Genomic DNA, 13,274 nt, shown 5'->3' with positions numbered 1-13,274 from the left:
TCGAGGGTCCTAAAGCCCACCCTACCAACGCCTTGCACTCTTTATTGGTCAGCCGCGGCCTCAGCTCTCCCTATCAAAATGCCCCCCCTCGCTCTGCGGTGCTCTGTCCATTGGATGTTTCAAATGATTGATTTGTCCTTTCATTGGCTGGTCCCGGAGAGCACGCCGACAGGCTGGTGCTATTGGCTGCGCAGGGCGAGCGTCCTGGTAACCGCCGCAGTGCCGCGGAGACTGCGAGGGCGGGGACGAGCCCTTCCGCCCGGCCGCGGAGGAGGGACGGCAGAGGGCTGGAGAAGGGCGGGCGGGCCGCGCCCCGTGGGCGAGCGCGCAGGCCCGGGCCCCGCCGTGCGCCTTCGGGTGGGCTTCCGGGCGCACCTTGGCGGGCCTCCGAGCCGCGGGGCGGTTCACGGCAGAGACACGCGGGGCTCAGGGGCCAAGGGACGGCGGCGCCGGGGCGGGCGTTTCGGTGGAGTCGGACCCTCCACGCAGAGCAGCGGAGGCCCTAGGGCTCCCTGCTCCCTTCCTTGGTCCGCAGGCTCGCACCCGTCGCGGGCAAGGTGAGGGAGCACGTGGGCCCGCTGCGCGGGGCTGGGGCGAGGGGCCGAGGCGGGGAGAGGTGGGCACGGGTGGGGAGAGGAGGGCGGGGCGGCACGGGGCTCTGCCCGGCAGCGGCTTGTTGTGGAGACCGCGCTGGCTCCGCGCCCGTCGCCTTGGTGCCTTGGCCCCAGGGGTGCACAGAGCTGCGTGGAGAGCAGGGCGGCGCCCAGGCCTCTAGGCAACCGTGGATCGGTACGCCCGGGTGGACAACTGCTTTTGCGTTTTGTGTGTTGTTCGCGGAGGCGGGGCCAACTTATGAAGGAAAAACTGTTAAATTACATGCGGTCACACCTTTAATCAATCGTTCTAGAAAGAGTACAGTTGCGTTATATTTGGGAAACATCTTAAAACACAATGAATTACTTGGGTCCTCCCGTGCAGTCTCCCTGCCGTGCTAAACGGGGGGGCGGGGGGGGGGGCTCTAGGTTCTGATTTTCTCAGTAAGGTTCTTACTCTCCTTTGCTCCCCAACTCGAAGGCGTTGAAGACAATACCTGGTCATTTCTATCTAGAGAGAACCGTTTCCCTCCTCTCCATGTAATCCGTAATGCCCAGGGTCATGGCACACTGCAGGGTTGCGACACATCACCGTACACTTCGTGGTGGGTGACACTGTTGGGTCAGGCCACATGCTGGCATAGATGCCGCCTTCCCGTCCCTGAGGGTGGGCTGCCGCTGTGCTCCTCGGGGCTGCAGTCCTGACCTGGAGGGTGAGTCAGCATGTACCAGGTGCTGCTTGTCAGTCCCAGCGGGGCCTGGGGACCAGCCCCCTCCGTCCAGGAAGGTGGGTCTGGTTTCTGCTGGCCACAGGCTGTGGCATATGGGGTGTGCAGGGTCACTGCCTGGCATTCTGGGTTCTCACAGTGCCCTGCAAAGTTGCTTAGCTGCCCAAACAGCAGTCTGCAAGGCCCTGGCACTGCAGCAGGGGGGTTCTTGGGCCTGGTAGCATTAAATTGTCACAAATCCACAAATTGGTGAGAAAGGGAGAAGCTCCGATTTTTCTCCAAGTGAGCTGTGCAAAGCCTGCTGAGGTTTCTCTTTGAGGTGTTTGTCAAAACCGTCCCACCTCAGCCGCCCCCTGGACTGGGACCCCACTGGTACAGGCCCACTCCCTGTGACTGGTGCCCATGGGCCTGGGAGTCCAGTGCGGCACTGCTCCTTTACAGGAAACAAGAGAGGTTGTGTCACTCACCTGGGAGAGAGCCCCAGAGCTCTCTCCGGGGCACCAGATTGTCTGCCTTGCCTTTCGGAAGTGAACACTGGCTGGGAACAAGACAGCCAGAGCCTCCCTGTGGCTCTGAGCCAAGGACCACAGTTGCCACTGCTGCACAGGGCTGGCGGGGGGAGGCCCTGCAGGTCCCCGCCCTCTGCCACAGCGTGGAGAGCTGGCCTTGCGTGGGGCAGAGGGCCCGGGTCCAGGTGTCTGGGCCCAGTGAGGGTCTGTGGCCTGGTGGGATGCAGGGCAGAGCAGGCCAGACCCAGGGAAGCCTGGGCCGGGACTGCGGGGGTGCCGGGCACCCGCCCCTCCCGCCCCAGCCTGCAGCTGTTGGAAGCTTCCACAACGACGGCTCTGTTTACCCGTGGCCATGGTCCCAGCGGGAGGGTGCGTTACCGCCGGCAGGAGCAGCAGGCAGACAGTGATCCTCAGCCTCAAAGGACCCAGCAGTGAGCCTTTGTGGGCGGCCTCACCCGCCCCGGAAGGAGAGGCGCGGGAGTGCCGACCTCCCCTCTCAGTGCCTTCCCACTGGGGGGGGCCCCCCACCATGTCCCATGGGAACTAGCCAGGCCCAGCCCCTCCGCAGGGGACTTCCATGGGAGGGAGGCTGATGGCAGAACCCCTGGTGTATCCTGAGGTCACAAAATTGGGGGGAAGCCAAAAGGAGGGGGGTGTGAGCCTATCGCGGGGGTCTTGCTCCCATGAAGCCCCTTGTGACTCTCAGAACAGGTGGCTAACTCTTCCCAAGGCCAGGGTGAACCCCAGACTCAGGAGACCTGGGGAGGGCTGAGAGAGGCTGGGGGACACGGAGAGGGCTGGGGACATGGAGGGGGCCTGAGGGGCTGGGGGGCACAGAGGGGCCTGAGAGGGGCAGGGGGACACGGAGGGGACTGAGGAGAAGTGAAACGTGGTCAAGGGGCCATCATCGCTCCTGGGGTCCCCTGGTCTCACCTTCCTGACCGCTCACACCTGTCCCTGGCTGGGTTTGGCCGGGCAGATCTGGGGGCTGGGAAGGAAGTGCCCACCACTAGGTCAGCACCTTTGCACTGAAGGAGGGGACTTGCTAGAGCAGCAAACTACAAACGGGGCAAAGCAGCCCCTGAGCAGGGTCAGCCCCTGTGCCAGCAGGTCTGCGCCCGCTCGGCCGGCTCAGCGCACCAGTTCTGGGTGAGAGACGCCAAGGCTCCTCTCTCCAGGTGGTGGCATGGGTCGGGCTGGGGTTGTGGGCAATCCTGGGCTGGAGGCGAGTCGGGTTACCGGCTGGCGGACAGACAAAAGGCTTCCTGTGTGGAAACCCGCCCCGCTGTGGGCAAGGGCAGGGGCGACCCCTTCCCGCTGGCCACCCCCACGTGGGCACCTGGCCCAGAGGCCCCCCTTCCGAGATGTTCTGCATAGCTGGGGCCTCCAGGTGCAAGAGGTGCCAGGCGTCGCGGGCAGGACTCACTTGCTGGGGTGGGGGGCGCTGAGTACCTGCTCTGCCCAGGCGAGTGAGGTGGCGCCCCTGGCGGTGGGCCAGGTGGAAGCTGGCGGACCCAGGATACTGCGTACTAGCTGGGCACCACCGGGCCCCCGTGGGCCCGTTCCCTCCCACGCGCCACTCCGGCAGCCTCCTGCCCTGCAGCCCTGCACCCAGAAAGAGAGCGGGGTTGGAACGGGGATGAGAGAGCAGGAGTAGGGCGCCTCGGGGCCGCCCGGTTCTTACCTGAACCCTCCCTACGCCCCGATGCACCTGCGGGACTCGGGCCCCGCCAGGGCCACATGACGTCCTCCAGTCCGACCGCCCACAGTGGGGCTGGACGGCTCAGGAGCTGCCCGCGCGGGTCCTCGGAGCAGTGGCGCCGGAGAGCCAATCCCCCGTCCCTCCTGACCCCACGCGGAAGGGCTCCAGCCACTCAGGAGCCCAGATTCTTGCTGCAGGATGTCTCCGAGCTCCGGACCTACTGCTACTTAGGGCCTTCTGTTCCCAGGGGCCGAGAGGAGATAAGCTACAGCCCTGGCCATCTGGAGTCAGCTGCGTGGGCGCCCCTCGAGGGCGGCCAGCTCCCTCGCGGTCTCAACGCAGGCCCCCAAGTATCCGCTGGGGGGCAGCATCGGCGCTGCTACACCCCCAGATCCCTCCGGAGGCCGGCGGAACCCACTTCCACCCCCTGGCAGCCCTGGTTGGAGAGAGAAGACCACCCATGCCTGGGCAGAGTCTGGTTTATTTGCTAAGAAAGCCACCCGAGTGAGTCAGAAGTCCACAGCTTCTAGGATCCCCCAGGGCACCCAGAGGTCAACCCCCTCACAACTGCTGGGAAGCCAGGACCTCGGGGTTCTCATAGCAGTGGGCCTCCTTGGCCACGGCCTGAGGAGGGCTGCAGACCTGGCAGGGACAGCAGCGGCTCACCAGGCGGTCCCAGGGCTCCAGAGAACGGAGCCAGAGGGGCAGCCAGGCCCAGGAGCGCAAGCGGCGGGGCAGCCAGGCTGGCTGGTGCCGCTGCAGGACTGTGACCAGGACGATGAGGACAATCAGCACCACCAGGGGCCCCCCAACTGCAGCCAGCACGATACCCCCCGCCAGGGAGAGCCCGAAGGCAGCCAGAGGCAGCAGCAAGAAGCCGAGCAACAGGTAGGCGATGGCCACCCAGCGGTAGCGGGCAGTCAGGTCCCCAAAGTGCTTGGCCAGTGGGATGGGCAGCCGTAGGATGGGCACCACGTACCACAACAGGATGCCGATCAGGTTGAAGAAGAAGTGGATGAGGGCGACCTGGGGGGCGGAGGGCAGGCGGGGGTCAGGAGCCTGGACTCAGTGGTTCAGGGTCCTCTGGGCTCCCCATGATGCCTGCCCTTCCCCTTCCTGGCAGAAAGGGCACCGAAGTCTGTCTGGGGTTCTGCTTGTTGGCCAAGATGGCCCCCTAGGAGGGCACGTTCCGCCCACACCCGCCGCACTGTGGGGGTCAGAAGCCCAGTACAGCCCCCCGTGTGGTAACTGCATCACTGATGGTTCCGCGGTTCGCCCTTCTCCAGAGCTGGCTTAGCTTCGCCGATGCGACATCCACAGCGACCCTGCTTATCCTCATCCCTGAGTGAGTTTGGCCACCCAGCCCCGGACTCTGGCCTGGCTCCTGTAGGGAGGAGTTACAGGGGCCCACACAGAGGGGACACAACTCCCTCCAGAGACGGGTCGCCAGAGAAGTTGAGTCAGTATGGTGGGCACAGTCTGGAGGGCTTCCTGGAGGGGGTGGAGCAGGGCCCTGCCCTGGGAGGTTCTGAATAGACAAAGATAGAGGCAAGGCAAGGGAGCAGATGGGAGTTGTGAAGGGCTGGGGTGCCTCCCCTTCCAGCGGGCAGCAGCCCAGCTGGATCCAGGCTCTCAGGAGCTGCAGCTGTCAGAGCTGAGACAGAGACAGTGGAAGAGAGCGGTCCCAGCCAGGGCAGTGGGGCATAGAGGACTGGGTGTGGAGCGCACAGCTGGGGGCTAGAGTCAGGTGTCCTGAGGGGGCCAGGATGCAGGGAGCAGCCGGCACAGGTGGGTGGGGCCTCCGAAGGAGGATGGTGAGTCCGGGTCCTTTTGGGTTTGGGCTGCTGGGGGTGGAGGGCGCCCTGGAGGTTGAGGGATAGAGAGGGGCTTGAGCACCCCTCCCTCAGGGCCAGGAGGTCTCAAAGGAACACAGCCGGGAGTAGGCAGGAGAGAGTGCAGAGAAGCTGCCGTGAGAAAGGAAGAGGGGGCCCCAGGGGTGCACGGTGCGGGAAATGATGAGGTGGCAGGGGAAGGGAGGGGGCCTGGGGTCCTAAGAGATGCCCTTGGGGCCCCAGGAGGTGGGGCCGCAGGTTTGAGCGGCAGCCAGAGGTGGGTCCCAGGAGAGCTTGGGCCTGAGGTCTCAGGGCGGGGGGGGGGGGGGGGGGGCGGGGGGGGCTCTGGGCCGCAGGCGGCGGTGGAGGATGAGCCTGAGGGGAAGCCCAGGACCTGTCCTGGGAGTGGGAGGGCGCGGGGGCGCGGGCGGGGGTACCTGGACGCCACTGAGCAGCGTATCCGCAGGGCTGGCCAGGGCGGCCAGCAGGGCCGTGGTGGTGGTGCCGATGTTGGAGCCCAGCAAGAGAGGGTAGGCCCGGTCCAGGCTGATCACCCCGACCCCTGGGGGGAGCCGGGGGTCATCGCAAGCCCTGAGCCCCGTTCCCCACAGCCAAGGTGCCGCCCAGTGTGCTCACCCATGAGTGGCACGATGGCTGCGGTGAAGACACTGCTGCTCTGGAGCACGAAGGTCAGGCCCGCACCCACCAGGATGGCCAGGTAGCCGCTGAGCCAGCTGAAGGGGAAGGGGAAGTCTGGGGAGGGGGAGCCGGTCCCGCCCAGCCCCGCCTCCTGGCCCCGCCCCCTCGGCTCCCGAGGCCCCGCCCCGCACCGGCATTGAGGACCGTCCGCACGGCCTGGGCGATGCGGCCCCGCAGGACGGAGTTGAGCAGCTTGACGATGAGGACGAGGCAGGCGCAGAGCACGAGCAGGGAGGCGGCCAGCAGGATGAAGCCCACGGCCAGGTCCGTGAGCACTGTGCCCGCAAACAGGTGGCGGCCTGGGGACCGGGCGGGGGCGGGTGAGCGGCAGCGGAGGGGCGGGGGGCGGGGGGCGGGGCGGGGGGCGGGCGCCGGGCCTCACAGGGCAGCAGCTCCTCCGGGGCAGAGCTGTTCCTCTCGGGACCCGGGCCGCCGCAGCCGCCGGCCGCTCCGCAGTGGCTGCTGTTCCCCGCGGTCTGGGAGGGCGAGGCAGGTAGGACTCAGGACGGCCGGATGGGCAGCCCTGGGTCATGCAGCAGGTGCGAGGTCAGGGGTCAGAGGCACCTCACCGGCTGCGCCCTGGTGCCGCACCATCTCTTAATGAGGCTACTGTTGGTGGTGTTGCCCGTGGCACTGCCCACGATCACATCAGCGTCCAGCTGCGGGACAGAGGGGGCTGGCGCTCGGGCTGGCTCCGCAGGACTTGCCTAGGACTCAGAGGAGCGCAGCCCAGCCCACTACGCTCTCTTCCCCCGCCCAGGGCAGCCCCCGCCCCTCTCCGCCACCTCCCCAGGAGTACCCGCCCCCTCGTGCCAGGGCTCGGGGCGGGGCCGCGGAGGTCCTGCCGGGAGCAGCAGTCACCTCACCTGCACAATAAGGTCTGTGAGCGGCCGGGTCAGCACCTTGAGGATGTCTGGTGCGTGCCCCCCGGGCTGCAGGCTGGCGACACCCAGGGTCAGAGCGCTGAGCCTCTCCAGCAGGGCGGCGGCGCTCTCTAGCGGCAGCAGGACCAGCACCGTGAGCCAGTTGAAAATGCCGTGCACGGCCGAGCCCCCGAAGGCCCTGAGGTCACATGGGGTGAGGTGGTCGGAGGCCTCAGCCTCCGCCGCCGCCCCCGCCCCTGGTCCCCCCCCCCCCCCCCCCGCCCACTCACCTCCGAAACACATCCCGGTCCCCCGACTGTGCCATCGAGACCAGGGTGCTGGTGATGGATGTGCCCACGTTGACACCCATGATGATGGGCACAGATGCCCGGACGGTCAGCACTGTGGGGGTGCCGTGTCAGCCTCCCTCCCCCTACCCAGCCACCACCATCCCACGAGGGGAGGGGGCACTCACGCTTGGAGGCCACCATGCTGACCACGATGGAGGAGGACGTGCTGGAGCTCTGCACGAGGACAGTGACCAGCACGCCGAGGACCAGCCCAGCCACGGGGTTGGACAGCACCACGTTGTCCTTGAAGGCGTCCCCGGCTACTTTGCCTGTGCCAGGGAGAGACGCGTGCTGAGGTGGGGCACGGCTGGCGGCCCGGCCTGCCCCTGGCCGCCCGGCCCGTCACTCACTGCCCAGCAGCTGGAAGGCAGAGCTGAGGATGTCCAGGGAGCAGATGAAGAGGTAGAGGCCGCCCAGGAGCCCGCAGGCCTTGAGGACGCCGACCACCACCTGCAGCGCCCTGCCGGTCACGCTGAGCTCTGAGGACACAGGGCAGGGCTGTCCCCAGCCGGTCCCCGCCCTGCCTCCCCTGCACCCTCCCGGGCTCCTTCTCCCCGCCGCCCAGGGCAGGGCCTGGGTCCCCTCCTCTGCGCCTTTGCTGAATGGCCAGGCAGGCGGCTCCTGGGGGCCTCTCGGACGCCTAACAGCCAGCAGGAGCGGGGAGGGGCAGGGTGTGCAGGGCAAGCTAAGGGACAAGGGGCCCCTCGCGGTGGTCCACACAGCAGGTTTCCGTGAGGCCCCTTCCTCTCTCTCCCGGAGGCCTCTCCGCCCTCAGACTCAGCAAGGCGAAGGCTCGCGGGGCACCTTCAGACCTACCTTTCCAGGACTGGCCAGTGTCCTTCAGCTGGGGGAGGGCCCAGGGGTCTGTGTCCCCCTCTTCCAAGGTGGGAGCAGAACCGGCGGTCCCTGCAGGGGTTGGGTCAGGCAGGGCCAGGGACCTGGCTGTCTCCTGGGCACCTTCGGGTGGGGGCGGGAGGGGGTGGAGGGGTCACGTCATGGGCTTGGGGGAAGGGACAGAAGCAGAAGGGAAAGGGGGCTTCTAACTGGTCTGGCCAAGCCCTGACCGGGGTTGTCAGGAGCCCCCTGGGCTCTCCCGGGGAGGGGCTGGAGCTGCTCCTCCCAGCTCATCCAGAGCAGCGGCTCAGGGGCCAGGGGGTGGCCAAGGCCGGGGACGCTGGGGCTGCTGATACCTGCATTTCCCAGACCCTGGTCCACCAGGCCAACTGTGTCCAGAGCACGGGGGGGCACCTGGCCGCCGGTGAGGGAATTCGGCATGGATTTGGGGCCCAAGTCCAGATCTGTGGGGGGCAGGGAGGTCAGAGGCAGCCCCTCCCCCCCTCTGCCCACCAGGTCCTGGGGTGTCCTGACCTGAGACCTCGCCGCTGTCCTCCCTTCCCACCCGCTCTTGGCCTTGGTGACCTTCTGTTTCCTCTGTCCACAGGGAGACGGCTGCAGGGACCTCAAGTGGCTGTCAGAGGAGCCCGGTCCAGTTTTGCGGGGACAGAGCTGAGGGCACCCGGGCTCTGCGGCTGGTCCTGGCTGGAAGAGGACCTGGTGGGCGGCCCAGGTGCTGGGGTGTGGACCGGAAGTGCTGGGAGCCGGGAACTCGGGGACCTCTCCTATCAGGTGTCACGGAGGCCGCTGCAGATGGTCGCGGCGTAGACTTTGGCATTTGATACCAGATGCAACGTCTCCACTTGATAAGGCCCCACCCTCAGTGATGCAGAGGGGGACAGGGGGCTTGGGCACCCCCACCCCACCTCAAGCCTCCCTCGGCAGCCTGCTGGGTCTGGAGCCCCCATCAAGCCCCACCTCGGCCCCCAGTCCCCAAGGCCCGGGTCCTCCAGGGCTTGCTGTCACCCCTCCCTCCTTCCGCCCCCAAGCAGGTCTCTGGTCCTCAGCTCCTGGAGGCTCGGGGTGGGGGTGGGGGGCTAAGCCCCGGGCCTGGAGGTCACCCAACCCTGACCCCGGTGCCCTGGGCCCCCGCCCGTTCCTAGCAGCTCCTACCTGTGTGAGTGCGAGGGGCACCTCCGGGCGGGAGACGGGGCGGGAGCAGCTGCAGGTCAAAGATCCTCCGGGCGCACACACATGACTCTGCTGTGTCTCCTGAGTCCCATTAATGTTTACCCAGGAGCTGAGGCCCCCAGGGGACCATCACAGCCCCGGTGCCTGCCTCGTCAGGTCCTGCTGTCACCCCAGGGGTGGCAGGGCTGTGCAGCTGGCCCTTAGGGCGGGACTTCCAGAGTAGCCACCTCTGTGACACTGTCAGACACTGCACGTGCCTGCTCGAGCCAGGGCAGGGTGTGGGCACTTTGGCCGGCTGGCCTAGGGACCCCTTGGGAAGGCTGCCCTGGGCCCTGTGGGCCTTAGGATCGTTTTCCTGCCCAGCCAGCGGGAGGTGGCCAGGGAGGGCAACAGCCCCTGAGGTCATCCAGGGCGGGTCTGGGTTCGAGGCCAGCTGAGCCTGACAGCACCCCCAGCACGCTCGGCCCCAGGGGTGGCCGGTAGTGGTCACGGTCACAGGTGCCCTGCCTCCATCTGCGGGTGGGGAGGGTGGGCGAGGCCCCTCCACCAGGCCACATAACTGCCCCACCCACTGCCCGGCCTCACCGGGACCAGGAGCCTCAGCCACCTGTTCTCTCCACCACCACTGAGCCAGGACCAGCCCCCCTGCTGGCGGGGTGCCTATAACTGGGGGCAGTCCCCTCCGTGCTCCTGGGCTGCTGCAGCCGACCCCTGCCCTGGGGCCTGGCCTCCCCAGCACCGGCTGCTGCCCACCGGCTCGCTGCGTGCAGGGGACTTTGTCCTTGGAGCGGAAGACGGTGCCTGGCTGTCCTCTCAGCACATTCTCCTGTCCGTGCCTCCCTGCCCTGCCGCCCCCTGCCCCAGGCGGGCCCCGCCGTCTCCTGGGGCTCCAGAGGGGCAGCTCCTTCCCCATCAGGACGCACATCCTGTCACCTGACGGGTGGGTGTCGGTGCCCACGGTCTCCAGCCCTCGCTCTGGTCCCTCTGCGGTGTTTGTGCGGTGGCCGCCGGGAGGCAGAAGGCAGCTGAGGGCCCAGAGGAGGTCCGGCCTGGGGCCAGGGCTGTCGCAGGTGGGTCCCCACTGTCCCTGGGCCTGGGGCTCCTTGGACACCTGTGGCAGCAGGGACTGTGCCTGCAGGGGACCCTTGGGACGCAGTGTCTGGCACGCAGTGGGAGCTCCTGAGCCTGGAGGAGTGAATGGACCTGGCAGGGCTGCTGCACAGGCCAGAGGTGAAGACAGTGGCCCTCGCTCGGCTCCCGGCTCCCACCTCTGGGATCTTTTGTGGAGCAGGGAGACCCGCTGCAGCGTGGCCGGGAACAGCCCTTGCCGGGCCCTGCCCCTCCGGCCTGCAGCCCAGGGCCCGAGGACCAGCCCCCAGCCCCTTCCAGGAGGTATCCTCTGAGCTGGGTCCAGACCGGGACCTGGCTCGCGGGCGACTCTGGCAGTGGCACCCTGGCCCGGCGTGCGTGCTAATGTGGGGCCTGGGCATTTTCCAGGATCCCGGCCTCTGGAAACCTCTTCTGTTGCTGTGAGCACAGCTCCCGACCTTAGGCTGTGGCCCCAGGGTGAACAGCTGGGATGGCACCCAGGACGCTCTGCCCTCGGGCTGTCCTGGGCAGGCAGTGCTGCGGTCAGAAGCTCCGAGGCCAGCACACTGCTGGCAGCAGCTCCCCTGCCAGGAGTGGCAGCGGCCAGAACTGAACTCAGACCTGAGGGTCGCCCAGGGGGTCCCAGCAGAAGCTGCCACAGCCCCAGCAGCAGCGGCGGGGCTGGGGGAAGCGGGGCTGGGGGCCCAAGGGGGGGCAGAGCTGGCCTGGCTGCTGAGTGATGGTGGCACTGCCGCTTTTGAGGGGCATGGGGGATTGGGGTTCCGTGCGGGACGGCTCCCGCTCGGCCTTGATGGCCAGGAAGGCGGCCAGGTCGAGGTCCAGCATGGCCACCCCTCCCCGGGGTGTAGGCGTGCTCTGGCGGCACTGTGGGCACAGGATCCAGCGCTGCTCATGGGCTGGCGCGTCCAGCCGCCGCACGCACGCCTGGCAGAAAGTGTGACCGCAGTAGAGGCGGCGGGGTAGGTGGCCCGCGAGGTCGTAGGCCGAGTAGCAAATGATGCAGTCTCCTCGCTGGGGGCCAGCGGCTGTGCCCTCTCGGGAGGCCCGGAGACCCTCTGGCTGTCGCATCCTGGGGGAGGCATGCAGTGAAGCCACCGCCCGCCCCGTCTGCCTCAGCAAGTGTCTTGCCCGGTTGGGGCCCCGGCACCCGGACAGGAGCCCAAGTGTCTGCAGACATGGGAGGGTGGATGGTGGCCAGTGGGGCCAGTGGATGCCAGGGGCTTAGCTGAATGCCTGGGGCTGTCAGCTGGGCGGCATCCTGGCCTACTGCCTGGTCTCTCCATGGGCCGCCTGAGCCATCCCAGCACCCACCCACCACAGGTGGCCTCTCTTACCTGCATTCGGCTCCACTGTGTGGCCTGGGGTGGCAGGGACCCGGGGCTGCCGCAGCTCCCCTCTCAGGGCTCGCGTTACTGGCTGAACACGGACCAGTCAGCGGGGAGGCAGCTGGTGGCTGCGGGGGAAGGGGGGGCGCGAGGGCGCGGGCTCCCCTTTCAGCCTCAAAGAGCTTGCAACTGGATCCACCAGCACCACCAACGGGGCAGGAGATAAGGTGCCCCCCCCACTCAGCCTGCCCCGCCCCCTCCCTGTCCAAAGCCAGCTCCGCTAACCCCGCACCAAGGCCTGGCTTTGCCACTCACCATTGCCCATCTTCCTGCTTCAGAGCTCCAAACCTGTGCCCACCCCTCCTGCATGCTAACCGTGCCCCCCGCAACCTCACGATGGGAAAGCTTCGACCTGGGTGATAATGCCTCTTCTTCAGCTTTCCGTTCAAGCATCACCTCTTCCAGGAAGCCTGCCAGGACCCCCACCTGCTCAGAGCTCTGAAGAGCCCTGCTTCTCAGCGGCTCAATCACAGCGTGTGTGTCCATGTCCCTGCCTGGGCTGAGCCTGTCACGTTCCCATCACGGGGCTCCAAGGAGGCCCTCAAGCGCAAGTGCGAGGATCCCGCCCACACAGAGAGGCCCCCAGAGACTCTCTGAGGTGCAGGGCACCGTGGGCAGCCCCGGACGCCCCCGTCAGAGGCCACCCCCCAACCCAGCATCTGCCTGGCCAAAGCCCCAGGGCCAGCCTGCGATGACGAGGACTGTGGGTACAGCAGGATGGGGCGTGTGGGGACGGGCTGGGGCCGGGTTGGGACCCCAGAATCCTCTCGGCCCTGCTGGAGGAGGCCAAGGGCCAGAGGAGCCCCTCCTAACTCCTACCACCAGGCAGTCCTCCGGCTCCTGGACTGGTTGGACAGGTTTTTGTGTTTGGCCTGGGTGGGGTGAGCTTTCAGTGGGGGCACACCTGAGTCCCCATGTAGTCAGGCCAGTGACAGGTCTGCCTCCACCCAGAGATGGGTCCTGCCGTGCGGCCAGTCACCAGGGCTCAGGAGAGGCCCGGCACCAGGACCTGTCTGTCCTGCGAGGCCAGCTGGGCCTGCTCCCCCGGCAACGTCAGGGGGCCCAGTGCTCGCTCTTCTCGCCGGCATCCCGGCCTCACCCCAGCACTGAGGCAATGCCAGTGCCAAGCAGCCCTGTGCCCCACACATCCCCCGCTGGGCCTCTAAGCTGCTCCGCTGGGTGGGAGCTGGGTCTGGCCCGGCGCCTTCTCTGCCCACCTCTGGAAGCCCAGACCTCAGAGGCAGGACAGCGGGAGCAGCGCGCAGCAGGTGTTCAGGGACTGGATGTTTTGCGAGAAGCCAGAAAAATGCCCCAGCTGAGGCAGAGCAGTGCCTCAGGACGCGCAGGGCTTGGTGCTGGCACGGGGGTTCCCCGCCTGGGAAGCCTCCAGCGCGGGTCCCATCCACCACTGTGCCACCCACCTGGTCCTCTCGCTGGAGGCCTCTTGGGCTCCGTCTGCAGTGCCACACGCAGCATCC

At 67.5% G+C, this 13,274-nt stretch overlaps 2 protein-coding genes across 13 annotated transcripts; both read right to left on the bottom strand.

Annotated features, from left to right (window-relative positions):
• Window positions 1-872: 872 nt before the first annotated feature.
• On the bottom strand, window positions 873-9,319 carry SLC34A3 (solute carrier family 34 member 3). Of its 12 annotated transcripts, XR_014830583.1 has the most exons (16): window positions 8,696-9,319; window positions 8,467-8,574; window positions 8,093-8,233; window positions 7,627-7,755; window positions 7,402-7,545; window positions 7,217-7,328; window positions 6,930-7,125; window positions 6,633-6,722; window positions 6,446-6,539; window positions 6,195-6,362; window positions 6,001-6,117; window positions 5,802-5,926; window positions 4,512-4,558; window positions 3,283-3,435; window positions 2,764-2,818; window positions 873-1,299 (listed from the first exon to the last, which is right to left on the bottom strand). XR_014830583.1 is itself a non-coding variant. In XM_085001364.1 (14 exons), exons 2-14 carry the CDS (start codon window positions 8,549-8,551, stop codon window positions 4,042-4,044), a joined length of 1,581 nt encoding a protein of 526 aa, XP_084857490.1. In that variant the 5' UTR covers window positions 8,552-8,574; window positions 8,696-9,319; the 3' UTR covers window positions 3,994-4,041. The 12 variants fall into 12 exon arrangements, 11 of the variants coding, with proteins under 11 accessions (XP_084857490.1, XP_084857505.1, XP_084857470.1 ...); XM_085001364.1 differs by lacking the exons at window positions 873-1,299; window positions 2,764-2,818; window positions 3,283-3,435 and adding an exon at window positions 3,994-4,174; XM_085001379.1 differs by lacking the exons at window positions 873-1,299; window positions 2,764-2,818; window positions 3,283-3,435 and adding an exon at window positions 3,994-4,174 and having other exon boundaries at window positions 8,093-8,182.
• Window positions 9,284-12,631, bottom strand: RNF224 (ring finger protein 224). Its single transcript, XM_021081194.2, has 2 exons — window positions 11,746-12,631; window positions 9,284-11,480 (listed from the first exon to the last, which is right to left on the bottom strand). Exon 2 carries the CDS (start codon window positions 11,477-11,479, stop codon window positions 11,006-11,008), a length of 474 nt encoding a protein of 157 aa, XP_020936853.1. The 5' UTR covers window position 11,480; window positions 11,746-12,631; the 3' UTR covers window positions 9,284-11,005.
• Window positions 12,632-13,274: the final 643 nt, after the last annotated feature.

Source organism: Sus scrofa, chromosome 1 (assembly GCF_054392235.1).
Source record: "Sus scrofa isolate SSC_HxYL_T2T_F1_AM1 chromosome 1, Sscrofa_HxYL_maternal_Yorkshire_Landrace_v2.0, whole genome shotgun sequence".
NCBI classification, from domain to species: Eukaryota; Metazoa; Chordata; class Mammalia; order Artiodactyla; family Suidae; genus Sus; species Sus scrofa.
Note: the sequence above shows the minus strand (reverse complement) of the source record. Positions and strands in the feature narration are given on the sequence as shown.

Excerpts from the sequence above, each read along its gene's own strand:
- SLC34A3 (XM_021081180.2), bottom strand. The coding sequence starts at position 8,551 with ATGCCGAATTCCCTCACCGGCGGCCAGGTGCCCCCCCGTGCTCTGGAC. Across the intron at positions 7,126-7,216 it reads GACCGGGATGTGTTTCGGAG|GGCCTTCGGGGGCTCGGCCG; the intron begins GTGAGTGGGCGG and ends ATGTGACCTCAG. Across the intron at positions 6,363-6,445 it reads CCCGGAGGAGCTGCTGCCCT|GCCGCCACCTGTTTGCGGGC; the intron begins GTGAGGCCCGGC and ends CCCGGTCCCCAG.
- RNF224 (XM_021081194.2), bottom strand. The coding sequence starts at position 11,479 with ATGCGACAGCCAGAGGGTCTCCGGGCCTCCCGAGAGGGCACAGCCGCT.